This window comes from Acipenser ruthenus, chromosome 14, assembly GCF_902713425.1.
Source record: "Acipenser ruthenus chromosome 14, fAciRut3.2 maternal haplotype, whole genome shotgun sequence".
NCBI classification, from domain to species: Eukaryota; Metazoa; Chordata; class Actinopteri; order Acipenseriformes; family Acipenseridae; genus Acipenser; species Acipenser ruthenus.
The window spans coordinates 33,547,213-33,569,249 of NC_081202.1; the positions used below are offsets into that span (position 1 = coordinate 33,547,213).

The following is a 22,037-nucleotide window of genomic DNA, read 5'->3' on the forward strand; positions in this document are numbered from 1 at the left end:
AGTTTTACAATATTCAAATTCTATACTAATTCTGTGTATTTCAATCTGAGCTCAAATCTGGTGTCTCAGCCGGTCAGCAGTTTGTCAGACTAGTGTCTTTCACCACTGTTCAGACAGAGAATACATTAATATTACATCAGCTTTCTTCCAGTCATTTTCTGTTGTGTTTACAAGTTGTCTATTTTGGGGGAGACTATATCAGACATAGTGAATTCTGGTGCTGGGAGATAAGCAAGACATAATGACTCGTGTGCTTTTTTTAGGCCTTGAGTAAGCTTTACGAATGATAACTGCCTGGTCAAGGCAGCCCCCTTCAACACTGAGCGTTTCACTGCCCTGCCTGCTTCCTACACACAATGCCGTTGTCCGGAGGGTCTGAGCTTGGGCTGGGAGCTCTTTAATTATACACAGGCTATTATTAGGAACAAGGGGAGTACTTGGGAGAAGTTGCAAAGCAAATATCACATGATAAGTCATTGTGTGGGATGCTGCCTGCACACATACCATACTGGAAAATAGAAGACAGCATACAGAGAAGCAGTGGGAGGATGGAGAATGCAATCCGCCCAGACCCTGGACGAAAGACGGGCTGGACGAAAGACGCCATTACCATTGTGATGTTGATTAACCCATTAAGTACCAATTAATTTTTCTTTGAACAAATCATAACACAGGCTGTATTTGTGTAATTTGATACATTCTAAATCAGTATTTCTTCACAGAAAATGTGAATCCTTTGTTTTGGCTACAAACTGCTGCGTCCTGTTTTGAGGGCAGTCAAGTAAGACGTGCCCGTAATCAGACCAGTGAAATTTCACACCGGCTATGAAGGCAGGAAAACACCAAGAAATGTATTATTTTTAGGCTTTAGTTTCTTATTTTATATTGAAGTGTCATAAAAGCACCTGAAAGGCTGTAGTTGCAGAATTAACTGTTACATTTAGATGGCTAACAAAATTAGAGTAAGGTATCTAGCAATATAGTTAAAGAGAAAATTAAAACAACACATAGATGCCAGTTAAAAATGCTAATTCAGCTGGTATTATCTCATAAACTCTTTGAGATTGCAACTTCATATTTTCAGTGCAGCACCCTTCACATTGACCTGTGACCTAAGATGGCTGCTATATTGTGCTCTTTGGTCTGTTTGGTTTCTGGATGATAAAAGACCTAACGCTTTGACACACAGTATTGGCTTCATATTCGGTACACAGCTGTATTTTAAGATTCTCCTGGTGATGTTCGATGGAAGGTATCGTACAAGGAAAAGGAAGCCTTTTTGAAGGAGAAACAGCATCGTGCACGAGAAAGGCACCTGTGAGGAATTCCACGGAAAGGCAACTGTTAGGTTTGCTTGGCCCCCAGTAATAAGCTGTTGGGTTTCTTATGTTCTGTAGACATATTAATTAAAGTGCAGCTTTTCTTGTTTAGTAGTTAAGGGTGAGCTAACATGGGCTGAATAAATTGCTAGACTGCTTTTTATAGGAGTTGAACCAGAGGGGTTCCCTGAGTTGGTTTTCTATATTTTCTATATTAACTGTATTTTTATTTATTATTTCTAACTCCAGTCAGACAAAACTCCGCACAGGGTGAAAGTCGACAACAAACTAAATATTTTGGCAATATATATATATATATATATTTTTAAGGCATATTTAGTTGTTAAAAACGTGTTTTACAAAGTGGGGATGTCCCCACAAAGTCGTTTTTTCAGTAGTTACTATCTTTGTGGGGATATTTTCTCAAATTTTGTCTTCACTTTTATAGTAATACCTGCCCACACACACACACACACACACACACACACACACACACACACACACACACACAGGTCAATTTTAATTATCTAAACTGTAAAGAATCTTAAAACTTACAACCCTAGAACTAGTATACAGCTGACCTCCTTCCACAATTTTTTATATTATTCTTTTTTTTTTTTTTTTGTAACCGCTGTGGACCACCTGCAGTAAACTGAATGGAAACATTGAAACAATGGGCGGGGCCTTCTCAACAAAAAATAAATAAAAAAAATACTACATTTAAAAAAAACATTTTAAAAAAATGACATTTTCTGGAGAAACTTCTGTCTATTTTAAATACAGCGTTAAACACACACCAACAGCTGCTTCTGCTACTCGTCAGAACTTCCAGAATTATGCAAATCATCAAATAGCATGAAGTGCAAATAGTGTTAGGAAGCATTTATGTGAACAAATTGGCTCTATAGCAGAGAGACCTACCTGTAGAGCCAAGTCCTGGGGTGGGGATGTGATGCAACTAATGAAGTCAGCGTTCCACAGTGAGTGAGTGGCTGAGCTGGCTCCTGAACCCAGCATCTCCTTGCTCTTTTCACCGTTACCATGGCTACGTTTGTAAAGTTACTGACTGGTGTTTCCATTTAAAGTGTCCAGACTGTCCAGTCATGCTGAGCACAATAGCAACACTATCTCTATTGCTGCTGACCTCACCCACACACTAAACACAAGCTCTGTTTTCTGCATTCACACATTCATAGTGAAATCCCGCATGCGAAGGTCCATCTGGACTGAAGAGTGTGTGTGTGTGTGTGTGTGTGTGTGTGTGTGTGTAATCTGCTCCACCTCTGGATACATTGTGGTATTTGATACTATGTGATGGGCAATGTTATGTGATACACTGCCATGTGTATCACATGTCATGATCGGAGAGGTCGGGTGGGGGTGTAGGGAGAGATGAGGATCTGGAGGTAGCTGGGTGCAGTCTGGTCAAGACATCGGTAGGCAAGCCAAGGCCAGCTCTTTTGCATAGCGGTTAAGATGCTCGCTTGCGGTGTGCAGGGTCGCCAGTTTGCACTCAGCCTCCACCCTGTTAAAACCACATTTAGTTACATTTTTGAGTACAAAAATCAAAGCAGTCTAGAATGTCAATCTGAATAATTTGGACTTGTATAGCCGATATGACTCTGATAAGGCAGGTCATGCTCTGTGGTATAACTAGCCGGGTTTCACGTTGTGTAAACACAGTAACACGCAACACTTCCTCTGGGTTTCCATGTTCCCAGCAGATATTTATTTACCCAAAGAGAACATGGTCTGCTCCCTTTCCAGCTGAACAGTCCACTGGTCTGTGAATCACTCCTCAGTACTGGGTACACAGACAGACAGACAGACAGACAGGCAGGCTGGGACAGTGCTGACAACAAGGGCCAAGCATTTTTAGGGAGGCTATAATAAATAAATAGTGAATTAGAGCTGCCTGTGTCCGGTGGAAATGCAGTTCAAAACTGAGTAACTCGGAGCTCCCAAGAGAGCTCCTTAACCAATGCGCAAAAGCCCCCTAGAGTTATTTTTGAGCTTGTATCCCATTCCAGGGGCAGGTTTCATTAGGACTTCTAGCAACATTGTGTCAGAGTAGCTGCATTAATATCAATTTGTAATAACGCCAGTGCAGGCATCCCCTCATGGTTTGAATTAGTTCATGTGTTTTTGTGTTGAGTGCTAATGCTCAAGGCCACTGGGGGTCAACCCAGGCCTCTAGAAGCTGTTGACAGCCGATACAAAGTGTTTGAGCTAGTTTGTGTGCAGCACTATAAAGGAGTGGCTTGGATGAATGGGGTTCTGCTCTTGGAATTATTTAAATATGTGTTTACAATCTTTATTCTTACATTTTGCTGATGTCTTTTGACAGCTGGTGCAATTGACACATGCAGTCCATTGGATAATGAGACGATTAACGGATAACGTCATACTGTAGAAATAGGATGATGTTGCTGAATGTCACACAGATTGGACATATTGAGACATATTGTAACTAGCAATGCTTCAAATTCAAGTTCCACAGACAAGTTGTTCTGGTGACTGGGCACAGTGAGAACGACGATACAGTCATCAGCATTCTGTCTGCGCTGTGTCTGCTGTTATCAGACAAACTGACCCTTGCGATTGCGCCAATTGATCATTTCAAACAGCTAATTGTCTCCCCTGGTTAAGTCACATGATGTACAGGGTGAGTCATGCAGTCATCCAGCGGATTTGGGAGGCAAAACCGACAGGGACTGTTTCTCCTCATCGCATTACAGTGGCTCCTACTGGCCCCCTGGTGAGCTCAGGTGGACACCTGCTGCTGAATTGCTGCGGTAAGGGAGCGTAATTGGATATTCTAAATTGGGAAGCAAATCGGGGACTGAAATAATTGGGCACATTCAAGAACAGCTGTTATACATTGGCTTGTTCTAAAGACCTTCTGTGACAGGCAGGTACAAGGTTATGAAGCAGGAGAGAGAGAGACTGGCGTGTGAGAGAAAGTCCTATTGTCTCCCCAATCTAAAGACCAATCAGGCGCAGCTTCAAATCCAGCTGACTAGCCACCTGCGTTCTACTCCAGGAACCAGGGAAGCAGTGAATGGCAATATTCTTCTCCGGCAGTCTGTGGGTTACATGAGCTTTTTTAACAGCAGAGTAGCTGGAGTGAGTTGCCTTGCTTTCCTTATTTAGCTTGACATGAAACAGCACAGCTCCCTACGTGTGTAAGAGCAGGGGTCAGGGCTAATGTTTCACGTCCCAGATGCACACTGTGAAACTAAGAGTATCTCCGGAAATGAAGGCATGCCTGGAGATAATGAGCATGACAAATTAGGAAACTTCATCCTTTTTTAAAAAAAACAACTGAGGGGGTGGGAGGGCAGGAGTCATCATCAGCAATGGAATTCATGTAAAACTATTCATTGAACAGGTGTGGTATTCTTACTTTAGATACAGCTGTTGCTTCCACGACACAGTGATGTCATACTGTTAAACATGCACAGTATACAATGTGTGTGAGTATACATTATGCTAGGTAATCCATGTTATTTTTGGACTTCCATTCAATACAAATTAAACGGGTGTATAAACTGAATACATAGCAGGTTTTCAGGAATACATACGCCCCTTCAACAGGGGATAACAGAATTAAATATTTTTATAGAATTTTATAGAATAGAATTAAATATTTTTATATTAAAAAAAACATTTGACAATATGAAATTGATATGGCAGTTGCATTTTTGTTTGAGCGTCCTGCCTACATCCAGGTGCTTTCCAACGATGAGGTTACGTCCTTCATGCTATTTATACCGGTTCTCATTTTCTGTGTTTGCTGTAAATTGCATCCTGTTTAAAACGATGGCACAGGATCTGATAACTGGGTAAAAGAATAGAGAACCCCCTGGGAATACACAGTGTCGTAAACCTGAAAGGTGCTTTCCACTTGCTCAATTAATGGCTGCTAATTGCACTGTCCTTCATACTACGCAATACAAAGTGTGTCTTTCATTGCTAAAGTTTACAGCCTCTAATTTGACATTTCTTGAAAATGCTAGAAGGAGCTGAACTTAAGGTATTCGCAATAAAACTAAAATTACAATAGGATCCAAATAAAAAAAATAGCATTTGTGTTGTAAGGTAGCTTGTGTGTTGCCTGAAGTAAGTAAGGATCAGGAGTTTGTGGACCAGAAAGACAACAGTTTAAGCTTTGGCCAATTTATATTTAATGCCTTGCTTTGAACATCATTTTGGAAAGGGCATGACAATGTATATAAGAGGAGAAGAAAAGTTACAATCGCGAGTGCCACTTTGGCCGATCAATACTTATCTGGTTCTCAGTTTATGATTGATACTAAAACTTAAGGGGAGTGCAGGGGCAACCGGAGAGTGCAGGGGCAACTGGGGAGCTGTGGGATGGGTTCGGTTCAGGGTGTTTCTCTCCCAAATTATCCTGACAAAGCGATGTTCCCCAGACCAGGGGATCAATTGATTTACACGAACGCTGCTGTTTGGTGCTTGGGGTTATTTCAAATGTAACACTGACGTCGGCTTGTGTCTGCGCTAACAGAATGTACCATTCTACAACAAATGGGGGGGATTGTAAGGAGAGCAAATGAGGAAACTATATTAATGCATTTTATAAGTATAAAGTATAAACATTACATTTTTTAATTAAAAAAATAAGCCAATAAGCCAGTTCCTGATATATTTTCTTCTAACAACATAAATAAAATCAACCATACCGCTCCTGTTTACTTTTCCAGGCAGGTTTCTGTTGCGTTTGCAGTCAGACGCAGTGTGTACAATGGAGTGCAATGGAGTGCAGTGATTATGAGCGGTTTCTTAAAGGTTGAGAAATGACACTGAGCACAATGAAAGCAGAGGCACATCTACCAGTAAAAACTGACAACCTCTGTCACTAAAGGGATCCCAATCTAAATGAACAACCTCTCACTAAAGGGATCCCAATCTAAATTTCAGGTGTGGGTCTTCAGTCAGGATGCCTCATGTCATGTAGGACCTTGAGCCAAAGAGGTTTGTGAAGTCCTGTATTACTGGACAGCTACACACCCCGGCATGTGCTAGTACTTACATGCTGTTTGCATTTTGTATTCTAGCAGACCATGCTGGTACTCTGGTATATGTTGTGCAGTTTGACAGGAGCTGTTTGAAGGGTGTGGGAAGTGGTCTGGTTCTTATCACGCACAATGGTGCTAACTAGGAGTGATGATTCAGGCTTTGAAATAAATGGTCTTACTGTACTACATACTCCTGCAAAAAGGCTTGTGCTTGGGCTTTCTGAGAAAATCCAGTTTGGTTTCATATATCTAGTATGTTAGTGCAAATGCAAGACCAGGGCGATGATATTTAAAAATATACATTACTATATACAGGTGTGGTAAGTTAGGACTGTAACATTAATAAAAAACAAGGGTGTGCTGATACTTATACTCAGAATTACCTTTAGAAGGATTTATCGGCAGGTATTAAATAAATCCATTAATTAAAGTGTGGATTTGAAAACAAGAAAAGCTGTAGTTCCCTCACCTTTACAATTGGGTGTCAGTCAATGGCAGTGTGGAGTAGTGGTTAGGGCTCTGGACTCTTGACCGGAGGGTCGTGGGTTCAATCCCAGGTGGGGGACACTGCTGCTGTACCCTTGCACAAGGTACTTTACCTAGATTGCTCCATTGAATGTAAAAAAAATAATGTGATATCTGTATAATGTGATATCTTGTAATAATTGTAATCGCTCTGTCAGGGTCATTTGGGAGAGAACATTTCTGTATGTGCTGTGGCCCCCCGGAAACCCTCCCCCGGCCCACAGGGGTCCCTGGTGTTGCACCTTCCGGCGGAATGTTGAAACTTTTGTTTTTCTTCTAGTTTGCTTGCAAAGCCTAAATGCGGAGTGTTTTAAAATGAGGACAGCTGGTCCCGTATAGGAGCAGGGTGTACCCCTGTGCTGCTCAGACCACATTGTTTGAAGTCCTATCCCGTCTGTTCCATGAACTGTGTGTAGCACCCGGGAGGGGCACTGGTTCTTTCGGATCAGGGGGGGGATCAGCCAGGCAGAATACGGGAAGGAAAATAAATTAGACCACAATTATGCCGGGCAATGAACATTGTTTTATTAAATACATGTGGTAAACTATAATTAACAAACAGGACAAATCTAGAATACACAGTCACAGCAAGGGGTTTGCACTGCCCATTAATTAAAACAATAACTAAGTACAGAATTACAATTTAAGCTCCAGAGTGGCGCATCCGGTAAAGGCGCTCCGCATGGAGTGCAGGATGCGCACTATAGCCAGAGGTCGCTGGTTCGAGTCCAGGCTATTCCACTGCTAACCGTGGACAAGAGTTCCCAAGGGGTGGCGCACAATTGGCCGAGCATTGCCCGGGTGGGGAGGGCTTAGGTCGGCCAGGGTATCCTCGGCACCGCGCACCAGCGACCCAGGTAGACTGTCCAGGCATCTGCGGGCTTGCGTGTAAGCTGCCCAGAGCTGCGTTGTCCCTCCGTTGCTGTAGCTCTGAGGTGGCTGCATGGCGGGCCTGCAGAGTGAAAAGAAACGGCCGGCTGACGGCACACGTTTCAGAGGACAGTGTGTGTTCGTTTTCGCTGCTACCGAGTCAGCGCGGGGGTGGTAGCAGTGAGCTGAGCCTAAAATAATACAATTGGCTATTTTAAATTGGGAGAAAAATGGGGTAAAAATCAATTGCCGACTACTAAATAAAAAAATCAAATCAATCAAATCAATCAATGTACACTTACGGGAGTTGTGAACAGGGGAGCATTAACGTGTTCGTGTAATCAGTGCAAATCTACAGAAAGTAATGTGCCAAAATAAACATGCTTTATAGAAAGTGATAAAATCAAAAAGACAACATTAAATACAAAGTGAATATACTACAATAATTTTAACATAACGTGAGCAACCTCATTACATATGGTTACCAAGATCCAGCCCTCACTCTCACTGGCTGCACCCTCCTGCCTCACAGTGTACCTGCTAAACACGGACAACACAAACAAGAGCCTCCCCAGTGCGTCTCCACTTCTTAGAGCTGTTTGTGTGCAAGGGAGGGCGTCTTCATTTGAGGTTGACTAAAACAGCTGCAGCCACATATTAATATAAAAAATAAAAATAAGTAAACTTTGTCCAAATTGGGCTGCTGGGATTGTTTTATATCTATTTAAACAAACAAATAAACCTCAATGTCTTTTCCAAGTTCAACATGTTTTCTCAGAAGTATTAAAGTGTTCAGTGTTTGAGGAGGCTTGTCCTGTACTGGTATGGGATAGATGGATCCCCTCCTGCTAGTAAATAGGTAGGCAGTTTACTGCACTGCAAACAGTCCTGTTCTAGTAAGACAAACAGCCAGAGCACCAGGGGTTGAAATAAAGCAGCCTTGTTAGCAGCACTGCTTGAATTCCCACTCACTTCAGGTTTTGCAGTCGACTTGGAAAAAGCTTAGAATGTTACCAACTGTGCTTTCAAGTTTTCCAATCAGGTATTTTCTAGTATTTGTTTTTGCCTGGAGACATTCTATTGTAAATAGCATTCTGCAAAGCAGTTAGTCGGCATAAAAATACAAATGAAAATCTGGTATAATCAAGGTATAGCTTGATCCCTTTTTCTGGTCAGATTGGTTTTTTTTTGTACATTTATAATAACTTCAATATTGAGTTATTATCATTTTTTTAATAAATCTGCCTTTACCTGCTTTTAGATTGTCTGGAGAATCCTAGTCCCGAGAGTCTTCCTCATTTCATTCAAATCATGTGACAATGTGACCTTTCAACTCTGACAGTCCATTCCCACCACTAACATAATTCCAATGAAGTTACTTACTCAATATACCTATTAGGGGTGTGCCGAGTATCCGAGTAGTTCCTTTCAAGACATTTTAAGGGGTTAGGTATTAATTAAATGGAATAAAACGTGTTCATTACTCAACACAAAACAATGCGGCCCCTCGGTTTCCCTGGCTTGCACAATTATTGAGTATCAACCAATAACAATCTGACAGGGTTGTTTAATTTAGATCATGTCATGATCAAACTAACTAAAATTCATTTATATTTTTTAGCGATCATTTGTCTTACCTTTTATATTTTTGATATGAAATATATCTTTTTTCATCTTTGTCATCTTTACAGTAAAGTGCGAGGTTGTAGACCTGGGCCAGATGTAATCTCTGATTAAACTCTGCAGAGAAATGCATAACCCAGTTTCCACATTGGTAGCTTGTGAGTTGGGTTTAACGAAAGGTCACATTTCTGTGACATCAGTTGCCTTTGCTAGTTTTGCAACAGATTTTCATTTTGAGTTTATGGCCTCTGTAAAAATGTCAGCACCCTGGATGAGAGAAATTCTCTTCCGATCGGCTTTTAAAACACTCGGAAGTTAATCACCATTGCTTGGTACTCAATTGTAAAGGTGATGGAAGGTCAGCTTTTCATCTTTTGAAATCAACACAGGGAATGGATGTAATTAATATCAGTAGCGGTGTTGGCAACACATTAAAATAATGACCACAATTCATATGAATTTCAGTATAATTTTACAGGATTGCATTGGAGTAACATCTCTTACTATCGTGTTGGCCCAGGGTTTGCCCAGGTCATAGACTTGACACAATGTGTTAGACTCCACAAGGTGTTGGAAGGTGTCTCGAAGTATGTACAGAGAGGTAGGCATGGGTAAAGTTCAACTCAAACATGCTCGATTGGATTGAGATCCAGGGATTGTGGTGCCCATGGGAAATGTCTGTAGTCTCTTGAAAACAGCCCTAGCCTTCAGAATATGCATAAAGAATTGCTGGGTGGAGTTGATCCTCAACAATGTCATTCGTTCAGTATATCAGAGTAATCAAGAGACCTAAGGTATACCAGGAGAACGCGCCCCATACCAGCACTATGCCAAACCCAATGGGGGATGACGGGTCCTAATAAAGTGTCCATATACACTGTGTACTTAAAGGACACAGCGCTGTGTGTTCAAATCCTTGTTTTTCAGAAGACTCATGGTTAATGTCTTAAGAAAAGCATGGCACCAGTTAATGTACGTTATGGTTTCCCCTAATTACCTGTGATCAGTATTTTCCAACTGGAATCCGTGGCTGTTGCATAATCTTTAATGAGAGGCAGCCAGATGCAAAAACCAGAAGCTGAAAAACCACTTGAGAAGGGATGTGAAAGTGACCACAGAGATATGTGTGTAGTGTAATAGAGGAGCAGCAGTGGAGATCGAGGAGGGTGCGAATAAACTTTCATTAAAGGAGTAGTACTCCCCAAGGGTTCAAAATCCATCCATGCTGCCCTTCACGAACTTCAGGGCCGTTTCACTGCTCCCCTCTTATTGTGTAGTTGAACAGAGCATGTTGGTCTTTCCATTTACCGTCTCAGCCTGCAGAAATCATGATAACCGTGAAAAAAATACAGCCCTAATCATGATGTATGTACTCAGTCAGCAGCTCCCATGTGTGATTGCATTCCAATACAGGACCTTGTTGGAAACATGTGCCTAATTACTTACTCATCAGTTAAATTAAACAATACAACACCTGGCTGGAACACTGCTCTGTCAACGGTCCAATTAAATAATGAAGAGCATGGCTATGACTAGGTTCTGCACTGGAATGCACTGAAATAGCTACAAGTTAGTATCACTATTCTTAACTATTAATATGAATCAGGAATAGTCCCAGACACATTTGTGTGTTTGTGTGTGTGAGCTTTGTATTGACATGCTGATACAAGGATAAATATCCAGGACCACAATTGTGGAAGTTATAAGTTCAATATACTACATATAGTATACCGGTAAACTAAAATTGCTAACAGCCAGACAAAATGAGTTGGTAAAATAGACATATAGTTTTACCCCCGAATAGGACCCAATTACAGTGATCAGTCAAAGCATTTTACAGGGGTTCAGACTCGCACAGAGAAACAATGCATAAAGTTAGCTGATGGACTGAAGTCCAGCAAAGTTCTTTTCTAACAAGAATGTGAACAGCACCCAGGCGGGGGTAAACTGATTTGTATTGATTTGATCTGTTTATTTATTTATTTATTTATTTAACCAGGAGATTTACCCATTGAGGCCGAGGTCTTGTTTACAAGGGGGTCCTGGAAACATTGCAATGTATAAAAAACAATTACAATGTACAAAAAAGACAATAAACCATGTGTAGTTCAAACTTAAGCAGCAGCATACAGAGATCTGAGAGTAGAACAAATAAGTCATATCTATTAATGTTGACTGAAGGAGAAGCATTGGCAGGTTCTAAGCATTTCCCAAATATGATCTTCAAAGCCAGAGAAAGAAAGATTATCAAATTCCATCTTCAGACTATGATGGAAACAATTCCACATCTTCAGGAGTTGATATGTAAAAGATAATTCTCCCATATGTGTTCAAAGCCTTGGAACAGCCATATGAACAGAATCCTGAGAGTGTAAACTATAGCCAACGCTGGTCCTTTCTACCAGAGCACTCAAATAACGAGGTACCAAACCTTTAAAAACCATAAACACAAAACAATACCAATGAAAATCCTCCGCTTCGTAAGTGGCAGCCTAATTTTATATACATATGACAAGGATGTGTCAAAGGGGAACACTCTAGAGCACATCTGCAACATCTAATTGATGTAGAGACTGCTTACAAGCAAACTGATCAATGTAATCACTGTAATCAAAAACAGGGATGATAGTAGCAGTGTGGGAAGGTGCCCGTCCCATTGTATATAAACATGTGAGCGCTTATTATTATTATTATTATTATTATTATTATTATTATTTTTGCTGTTATTATTATTATTGCTGTTATTATTATTATTGCTGTTATTATTTTTGTTTTTGCTAGACAGGGACAAAGCTTTCTTGTTCCTAAAAAGAAAAGCTAATTCAGGCCTCTTTAAAACCACTTTATCAATATGGTAATTAAAATGTAAGATGCTCATCAATAAACTTTCTCTAGCAGCTCTCCATACAGTGTAGCAATAGTCCAAGTAAGATTTCTAATCTATTAGAACAGAACAGCATTGTTTTTGTCTTGGATACATTAAGTAATAATCTGCACTGTACAATATTAAATGCTGTCTGTAAATCCCCCTGCTGTACGGAGAATCCTGTCATATACTCAATAGTGTCAACTCCAGATAAATGGACATTCATATTACCCATATCAGATCCCAGGTCATTTACATAGAGTGTAAAGAGGATTGGTCCAAGGACTGCACCCTGAGGTACCCCCTTACATGGAGGTTCAAAGATCCTGAGGTACCCCTTAAATAGAGGTTCAAAGACCCTGAGGTACCCCTTAAATAGAGGTTCAAAAACCCTGAGGTACCCCCCTTACACAGAGGTTCAAAGACCCTGAGGTACCTCTTAAATAGAGGTTCTAAGGTTGAATCCCCTTGAGGACTGCCGTCTGTGTGTTACTGTATATTTCAAATGAAATCCAGGCAGATGATGTCTCAGATATTATTCTGTTCTAAGAAACTTGTTAGTTGTTTGTTTACTAAACTCAAATACTTTGGCATTAGCTGGAATTGTAGATTTCCAATTTGATGGAATTGAATTTGAAATAAGAGAGAGATTATATAGAACGGCTAATGGTTGCGCAATAATCTGTGCTGCTACCTTTAAAAAATATGGCTCCAGCTAAATTAGAATCAATGTCTGATTGATCTGATGTCTGATTCATCAAATGCCAAGCTTCAGGTAATAATGAGATTTTGTTTTCTTAATTAAATGTGTACATTTATTCCTCCTCAGGGCACAAAATTGTTGCCAATCATGCTCTGTCTTTCTTTTACATGCTCTAGCCCAGCATTGGTCCCTAGCCTCTAAAGAACGTGTTATTTCACTAGTAAACCATGGACAATTGTATGTTTTTACACAGCATTTTTTGAGTGGGACATGATCATTAATAACTGAAGTAAATTCAGCCCAAAAAATGTTCTGAGCAATGTTGATATCTGGAATAGCTGAAATTACAGTCCAGTCTGTATGAGCCAGAGAAAATAGAAAACATTGCTCGTTGAAATTCTTGAAAGTTCTTTTATAGATAACTTTAGATTTAAGTTTAGAAATATGAGCATCTGGAATACAATAAATCATATTGTGGTCGCTAAAAGCATTACAAAATAATAAAAACAATCTTTATTTTTATATAGTGCCTTTCATAGTGGACCACCATCACAAAGCGCTTTACAAGATACGAGACTGGGGTGTGTGAACTATGCATCAGCAGTAGATGAGTCACTTACAACAATGTCTCACCCGAAAGACGGAGCACAAGGAGGTTAAGTGATTCGCTCAGGGTCACACAATGAGTCAGTGGCTGAGCTGGTAGTTGAACCGGGGACCTCCTGGTTACAAGCCCATTTCTTTAACCACTGGACCACACAGCCTCCTATAAATAAATGTACCAGTCAAGTTTTAGTTATGAGGAGTATTTGTAAAACACAATTCAAGAAGATTCAGTTATATCTGTCAGTTAGGTTGGACCCAATGCCAAGCTCAAGTGTTTTAAAACATTTGGTTATCAGTAAGCCAGTCATAATTCAAATGACTCATGAGTACCAATTCACTGGTGCCTACTAAAGGCTGAGAGTCTTGAGATGATGTCATTAACAGAATCTAGGGTGGACAGTGGCCTAAAACAACCTACTATAAGCAATGGTTCTGTATGCAGCAAGTATAAGTGCAAACCAATGACTTCATAGCTCTTTACTACTAGCTTCAGCATAACTTGGAAACTGTATTTTATATAAAGTGCTGCTCCCCCACCCTTGGATGCCCTGGGGGCCAATGTTCTCCACTGAATTGAATGTCAGGGAACAATGCCCTACGTCTGCAGCAGCAAGAAATTATATCTGTCAGTAGCACTATTCACCTTAAAGGAGTCATTCCATGTCAAAACTCAATTAGCTACATAGCTAGAAAGGACATTTGTATAGTGAGCTACTGCCCCCTAGTGGACAACACTAGTGGAAGACCTTCGTGCAGATCCTATAATTTCAATGGGTCCATATTGTACATGCAGTAAATAATATGCAGGTATGGTGTGAAGCTGTTTATGATAAGGTCCTGTTAATGTCACATTAAACGATTCTGTATCTATTCAACCCTTTATTTCTTTAGCCTGTAATAATGATCTGATTTGTGTTGTGTTGACTAAAGAGGTCTTGTTCACTTTTAATATAAAAACAACATGTTGAATAATGTTCATTGTCCTTTGAACTGTGAGAAGAATGTATCTGTTGGTAGCATATTAAGAAAAGAAGAGTTAAAATAGCTTTACTCTGCCAGCTGTGGAACTCAGGAGGCGTGGGAGGGATTTTGACTGATATACACACACAATATCTTTCCTTGTCATTTTTAAATGGGCTGAAAAGCTCTTGAATTGTATTTTCCCTGCAGAGTACACAGTCCTTATGTAGTTATAGCACATGTTTACCTTTACAGTCATCCCCCCTTATGTTACTCCTGTTAATTCATCAGCTCATCGGAATGTCATGGACAGAATGCAGTGGGAGTCAGTGTCACTCAAATCCACTCATCACCCCAGGGATGGAAATAAGACTCCCATTGCAGAGCAGTTTGATCTCTTCCTAGTTTTACTATGAGTTTAATATGACACACTGAGCTTGTTATCTATACACTGTGGCTAATCAAGCTCATAATAATACCATTCAACTAAAGACCAAGCTCTGTAGTCAAGAGGTAAGTACGGGTCTCATGCTACATAGCTAGAAAGGACATTTGTATAGTGAGCTACTGCCCCCTAGTGGACAACACTAGTGGAAGACCTTCGTGCAGATCCTATAATTTCAATGGGTCCATATTGTACATGCAGTAAATAATATGCAGGTATGGTGTGAAGCTGTTTATGATAAGGTCCTGTTAATGTCACATTAAACGATTCTGTATCTATTCAACCCTTTATTTCTTTAGCCTGTAATAATGATCTGATTTGTGTTGTGTTGACTAAAGAGATCTTGTTCACTTTTAATATAAAAACAACATGTTGAATAATGTCCATTGTCCTTTGAACTGTGAGAAGAATGTATCTGTTGGTAGCATATTAAGAAAAGAAGAGTTAAAATAGCTTTACTCTGCCAGCTGTGGAACTCAGGAGGCGTGGGAGGGATTTTGACTGATATACACACACAATATCTTTCCTTGTCATTTTTAAATGGGCTGAAAAGCTCTTGAATTGTATTTTCCCTGCAGAGTACACAGTCCTTATATAGTTATAGCACATGTTTACCTTTACAGTCATCCCCCCTTATGTTACTCCTGTTAATTCATCAGCTCATCGGAATGTCATGGACAGAATGCAGTGGGAGTCAGTGTCACTCAAATCCACTCATCACCCCAGGGATGGAAATAAGACTCCCATTGCAGAGCAGTTTGATCTCTTCCTAGTTTTACTATGAGTTTAATATGACACACTGAGCTTGTTATCTATACACTGTGGCTAATCAAGCTCATAATAACACCTGGAATGGGTGGAACTGCTATGCAATAGGAGTCTTATTTTGGGAAATACAAGTATAAGATAAGAAGGCTTAGATGTTGCTGTACAGTATTGAAATGTTACAAATATAAAGTATGGTAGCACAACATAATACAGAAAACTCTCAGTGAAATGGTAGGTGTAGTTGCTGCTAATAGGTTGCAATGGAGATGTGGTTTATGTATAATGAGTATTGTGCCTGGTTGGATTCTGCTATTGTCACCATTTATCACAGTGATATTAAAAGAGCTGGCTGATATCTAGATTTTGATAGACCAGGGTAAGGTTTAAAACCAGTGAACCACACACTTCCCTTTCCCCTGATAGTTCATTTCGGTTTTACAACGCATGAACAAAACAATAATCTCCATTGGATTGGGATTTCGACCTCTCAAACGAAACAGACCTCTGTAATTACTAGAGCTACTGCAGAGCAGAACACTATGGACAACTGCGGAAGGGTCTTTGTCTTTTTGTGTACTGTAAGGACTTGGCATCTTAACCTGTTGGATAGAATGGAAAGGCAAGGGCTAGATGCAAACTGTAAACCATGCTGAACGCCTTACCATTCAACTAAAGACCAAGCTCTGTAGTCAAGAGGTAAGTACGGGTCTCATGCTGATGTCAGTGTTATTAAATGATCAGCCGCTAGGAGGAGATTAATTGCAGAGCCCCTGGCTGGGTGTGCCTGTGTGGTTCTCAGTCTCTGGTTCATTGCAGTGTCCCTGGCTGGGTGTGTCTTTGTGGTTCTCAGTCTGGTTCATTGCAGTGCCCCTGGCTGGGTGTGCCTGTGTGGTTCTCACAATCTCTGGTTCATTGCAGTGCCCCTGGCTGGGTGTGCCTGTGTGGTTCTCACAGTCTCTGGTTCATTGCAGAGCCCCTGGCTGGGTGTGTCTGTATGGTTCTCACAGTCTCTGGTTCATTGCAGTGCCCCTGGCTGGGTGTGTCTGTATGGTTCTCACAGTCTCTGGTTCATTGCAGTGCCCCTGGCTGGGTGTGTCTGTGTGGTTCTCAGTCTCTGGTTCATTGCAGTGTCCCTGGCTGGGTGTGTCTTTGTGGTTCTCAGTCTGGTTCATTGCAGTGCCCCTGGCTGGGTGTGCCTGTGTGGTTCTCACAATCTCTGGTTCATTGCAGTGCCCCTGGCTGGGTGTGCCTGTGTGGTTCTCACAGTCTCTGGTTCATTGCAGAGCCCCTGGCTGGGTGTGTCTGTATGGTTCTCACAGTCTCTGGTTCATTGCAGTGCCCCTGGCTGGGTGTGTCTGTATGGTTCTCACAGTCTCTGGTTCATTGCAGTGCCCCTGGCTGGGTGTGTCTGTGTGGTTCTCAGTCTCTGGTTCATTGCAGTGTCCCTGGCTGGGTGTGTCAGTGTGGTTCTCACAGTCTCTGGTTCATTGCAGTGCCCCTGGCTGGGTGTGCCTGTGTGGTTCTCACAGTCTCTGGTTCATTGCAGTGCCCCTGGCTGGGTGTGTCTGTGTGGTTCTCACAGTCTCTGGTTCATTGCAGTGCCCCTGGCTGGGTGTGTCGGTGTGGTTCTCACAGTCTCTGGTGTTCCTTGGTGCAGGTGATGGACAGCTCCATGCCGCTGATTGGAGAGCATGTGGAGGAGGATCGACTGCTCATAGCAGACCTGGTTATAACTAAAATGACTCAGCTTGTCACAGGCACCCACTCGCCTCAGCCACCTCTTGCATCTTCACAGGTTTGGGTCTCTTATTTGAATGTTTTAATGATTCTTGGCATAACCATTGCTAGCAATTCTACTAATAGGGTTGTTCTGTATTGGGAATATAATGGGATCCCAGATTTAAGATTTTCATATTTTCTGTAAAAAAAACACACAAACTGTAAACGTTGCACCACATGGCCTCCTTTGAGACAGTGCCTGTTCTGAAAAATACACAAGTACCCCATTTCAAAGTCTGGTAGCAGTAAAACCAAATCCCTGGAGAACTGCCATACTTTTTGCAGCCCTCTGCAATATTTCAACCAGCACTCCAGCGGCAGGGATGGAATTAAGACTCCTATTGAATAGCAGTTTCACCCATTCCAGGTTTTATGAGCTTGATCAGCCCCAGTGTGTATGTAACAAGCTCAGGTGTGTCTGATTAAACTCATAGTAAAACCAGGAATGGATCAAACTGCCATGCAACGGGAATCATTTCCATTCCTGCAGCAGGAATGGAAATGATTCCGACACAATTGTTAAAACTATTTCGGGCTTCCTTCTGGTATGGATGAGTGTTGTGGTCGCCATGGTAACCCTGACAGTGTTGGTGTGTGTTCAGCCCCAGCAGATTCAGCCCCAGCCAATGAAGGCCCAAACCCAGCCTCAGCCTGGTCCTGGAGCCCAGCCCAAGCCAGCTTCTCAAGGTGGGTACAGTACAGTGCATCTTGCCAGGACATTGATGACCTCCGGGATTACTGCTCGCTGTTGTTTACCTGCGGTGGCGCTTGATTAATGTGTTATCACGGATGTTATGGACAACAGACAGTTATAAAATCATTACAGGGTCAAAGAGGGACATATTTTCAAAGCGTTTACTCCAGTCTTTAATTAACTCCTATCGATAAATGTGATAAAAAGCTATATTGTAATACAGTGTTATAACCAGTACCTGGCCACACCTTTGATTGAATCTCTATCACTCTACCAAAGTATTGAACTCTTTATTAACGTCACGGTTTAGTTTTTTAAAGTGTAAGCTAGAGCAGGATCTACACATTTTGGCAATGCTATTAAGTATTCTTACAAAGATGACTATCTTGCCTCATTGAAAGTACTTACTACTACTAAAAAAAAAGCCTTTTCTTTCTTTCTTTTTGATGTCGTAGGGCCCCATTCCCAAAACTGTAACCTCCTCGGTCCTGAGACCAGGTTCGTTGAGCGAAAACGAAATTCGGCTGTGAAACGCGTTATTTCCTTTACATACAAAATATGAGACCAATATTTGGTACTCCGAAATATCGAATGTTCAGTATTGCAAACGTCCGTACCCGAGGGCGCTCTGGCTGACGGTAGCACGGGTAATTTCAAATAAAAAATGTTCGGTACACTGAACAAAAGGACAAGGAGGGATTTAGGAATGTTTTCTTGAACACTTTTTTATTCTTGTTTAAGCTGAAACCTGTTTTATCTGTTTTATAGCGAGTTTCTCTTTTTTCAAAGCTCTGTTTAATCTCAGTGCATGTTAATGTATATAAACATTCCCTGAAACATCCCTAAAGTTTGGGGAATTGGGCCAATGCAAAATATAGAAAAGTAGACACAACAAAAAAAGAATAGAAAATGAACCGAGATAATGAACTTTGTGCCGAATACAACTGTATATAAAAGTATCCCTCATCTATAGTTATATATTACAGTGTTCCTCAATCCCTTATCAATGTTGTACAATACATTGTTAATTAAATAAAGCAATGCATTTGGTAATATACAGTGCTCCCCATAAGTAGGGTTACCAGATTTCCAGAGTGAAAAGCTGGGAAATGTTTTTCTTCAATTCATTAGCACCATAGCAACTCTGAAGCTGTTAAAATAAGTGGATATAATAACACAATATAATATAAATTGGTCTGCAGTTAACTTGCGGAGCACACTGCTACAGTTTTGTACATTTAAAAAACTTTTGACTACAGTAGCAAAACTGGGACTATTTAACAATTTTACTGCTTCCCAGTTTTCCCGGGATGTCTGGTAACCCGATTTATAAGGCATCCCTTCATACCACATAACCAGTTATAAGGCAGTATGGTCATGGGTCCTATTTGCCCCATAATGCCACTCCACAAGCATTTGTTATTAGGCATAAGCGCAGACTCCTAGCTATGACTCCCCACTATACTGTAAGTGTGTGTGTGTGTGTGTGACAGGTGGCCCTTGTCCAGCGACGGGGCCCCAGGGGTCTCAGCTCCAGAACCCCCAGCAGCAGAGTGCCTCCCAACCACAGAAATCACCGGGACCCCCCCAGCAAGCCAGGTCTGCCAGCACCTCCCCCAACCAGGCCTTCAAGCCGGGCACTTTCCCACCGCAGCAGCCCAGGAATGCTACACAGGGGCAGCCAGGACCCAGCACAGCTCAGAGACAAACCCCACAGTTAAAGTAAGGATTGATCTGATTTATTTTGCATTAAATATAGGGCATTCAGATATAGTTTATAATAAACATTTTATATATATATATATATATATATATATATATATATATATATATATATATATATATATATATATAATTGCCTGCATATCAGTTGTTGTGGTCGTGCAGAATTGTGGGTTAATCGGAAGAGATTCTGCACATCATTGAATGCACCAAGTCGCTTTATATAATAAACTGGAATATTCCTTGGCTTTAACCCTTGGTGTAGCCAGGATTTGCTCTTCACAGGAGAGTAGGAGCGAGTAAATGCTTTATTCCTTTAATAAGAAGTGGGTAAACTCTGTATTCCCCAAGTGAGAAGTGACTGGACTTGACTACACTACTGGTTAATATTAACATGGTCAACTAAAGCTGAGGGAACTTGATTTTTAGAGACTAGCTTTCAGGCCACTGCTTGTCACCCCAGGGGAGACTTAGTGTTTGATACAGCAAAATTGTCTGAAACTAGGTCTCCCAGTCCTCTGGCTTTGTGTTCCCTCAGCTTTAGATTAACAACCAAGACCATGCTTGGTTTCAAACTGTGTTCAACTAATACACAATTCCCCTGGTCTGACAACTGTTGTAGAAGTGACTCTGCAGCTGCAGTTGTTGATGTATAATTCACCCCCTAGTCTCTGTAAGTCACTTTGGATAAAGGTGTCTGCTTATTAATTATCACCAGTAATTCTAAGCCTGTCCTCTCCTCGTCTCTCTTGTTTTAGTAAGTCTCAGTCTCTGACGAATTCCTTCAGTGTCTCCGAAACGCCCCAGCGTGGGAATGGGATCGAGGATGAGGCCAAGGCAGAGACCATCCGCAGCCTGAGGCAGTCCTTCGCCAGCCTCTTCTCCGATTAACTCACCCCCTCCCCGAGGAACCCTTGAGAGAGCCGCAGAGCTGGGAACCTCCCGACACCCAACAGGAGGCAGCGATTCACTGCGTCCCTCGATTTGAAGCTGCTTCTCAACGCAAACTGGGGTCCACACTCAGCAGAGTCTTGTGGGGCACTGGAAGGGATCTGAATTCACTAAAGCATTTGCTCTTAGGGAAACTTTTCTCTACCCGTTTGTTAATAAAGAACTTGATAATGTTACAAAACTGATAGATATATACTTGAATTACAGGAGATATAACCCTTTAAGGTACACAAGGAATTGAACGGTTGCTCAAACGGTTTCTTCTTAAATACATTTGAGAGCGACTCAAGTATCACGATGAGGAAGTTGACAATTTGGACAGATCGAACCAGGCAGTACATTTTTAACCCTGTTTCGTGCACCTCATTGCAAAAATAATAAAGTTAGCATCATTTTATTTGTGGGACACATGCACTATGTCCCTTGTACCTTCAAGGGCTAACCCTGCTACAACCCCTTCAGTCCCTGTGTCTATAATTGCACCATGCTGACTTTCCTATCTGTGCTAAACTTTATAATGCATACTGTACATGTTGGCAAGGCAATTTATTATCGTTCTAGAAATTCAATAACAAAATTGTGTCGGAAGGGGAAATAATAATAATAATAAAAATACAGTCCAGGTTTACAAGTTTTTGGGTGGCAGTGTTAAGATTTGCCGCTGTTTGAGATCATTAAAATAGACCCCTGCCTGTTAATTTAACCTAATACGTTGTTTTGTAACATTAGCAGGTTTTTGTTCTTTCTGTTTTTTATGAAACGCTGGTGGATTTCACTCCTGGTCCCTGCTTTTAACATTCACTTCTTTCATGAAGGAGTTGTTTTATTTCTATGTATTTTTTTGTTCACTGTGCACTTTGCTAAACTATTTGAATGTTACACTAATTATTTCTTTATGAAACTCTTGCTAGGCGTCTTTAACAATAGTCTAGAATTTTTTTTTAATCCACCACCAAAATATATATATATATATATATATATATATATATATATATATATATATATATATATATATAATCCCAGTTTTTAAATAACTCCTGATTTGAGAGGACAGTTTTTAAGAATGATTTTAAAGAATGATTTGTTAAGGACTGTTTTTTTTTCATATATATATTTTTTTTGCAGTTCGACTGTCTGTGAGAGGGTTAGAAGTCTACTCTCATT

At 40.9% G+C, this 22,037-nt stretch overlaps 1 protein-coding gene across 3 annotated transcripts in view; it reads left to right on the plus strand.

The window, feature by feature from the left end:
• The window catches only part of LOC117419743 (synapsin-3-like), a 198,558-nt gene extending 176,727 nt beyond the window's left edge, over positions 1-21,831 (plus strand). For 2 of the 3 annotated variants that reach the window (XM_034926274.2, XM_034926275.2), the window contains exons 11-14: positions 17,385-17,522; positions 18,109-18,193; positions 19,694-19,922; positions 20,681-21,831. In XM_034926274.2, the coding sequence (XP_034782165.2) occupies positions 17,385-17,522; positions 18,109-18,193; positions 19,694-19,922; positions 20,681-20,813 (585 nt within the window). In that variant the 3' untranslated portion in view covers positions 20,814-21,831. The remainder of the gene's footprint in view (positions 1-17,384; positions 17,523-18,108; positions 18,194-19,693; positions 19,923-20,680) is intronic. The other variant, XM_034926276.2, reaches the window with a different exon arrangement.
• Positions 21,832-22,037: the final 206 nt, after the last annotated feature.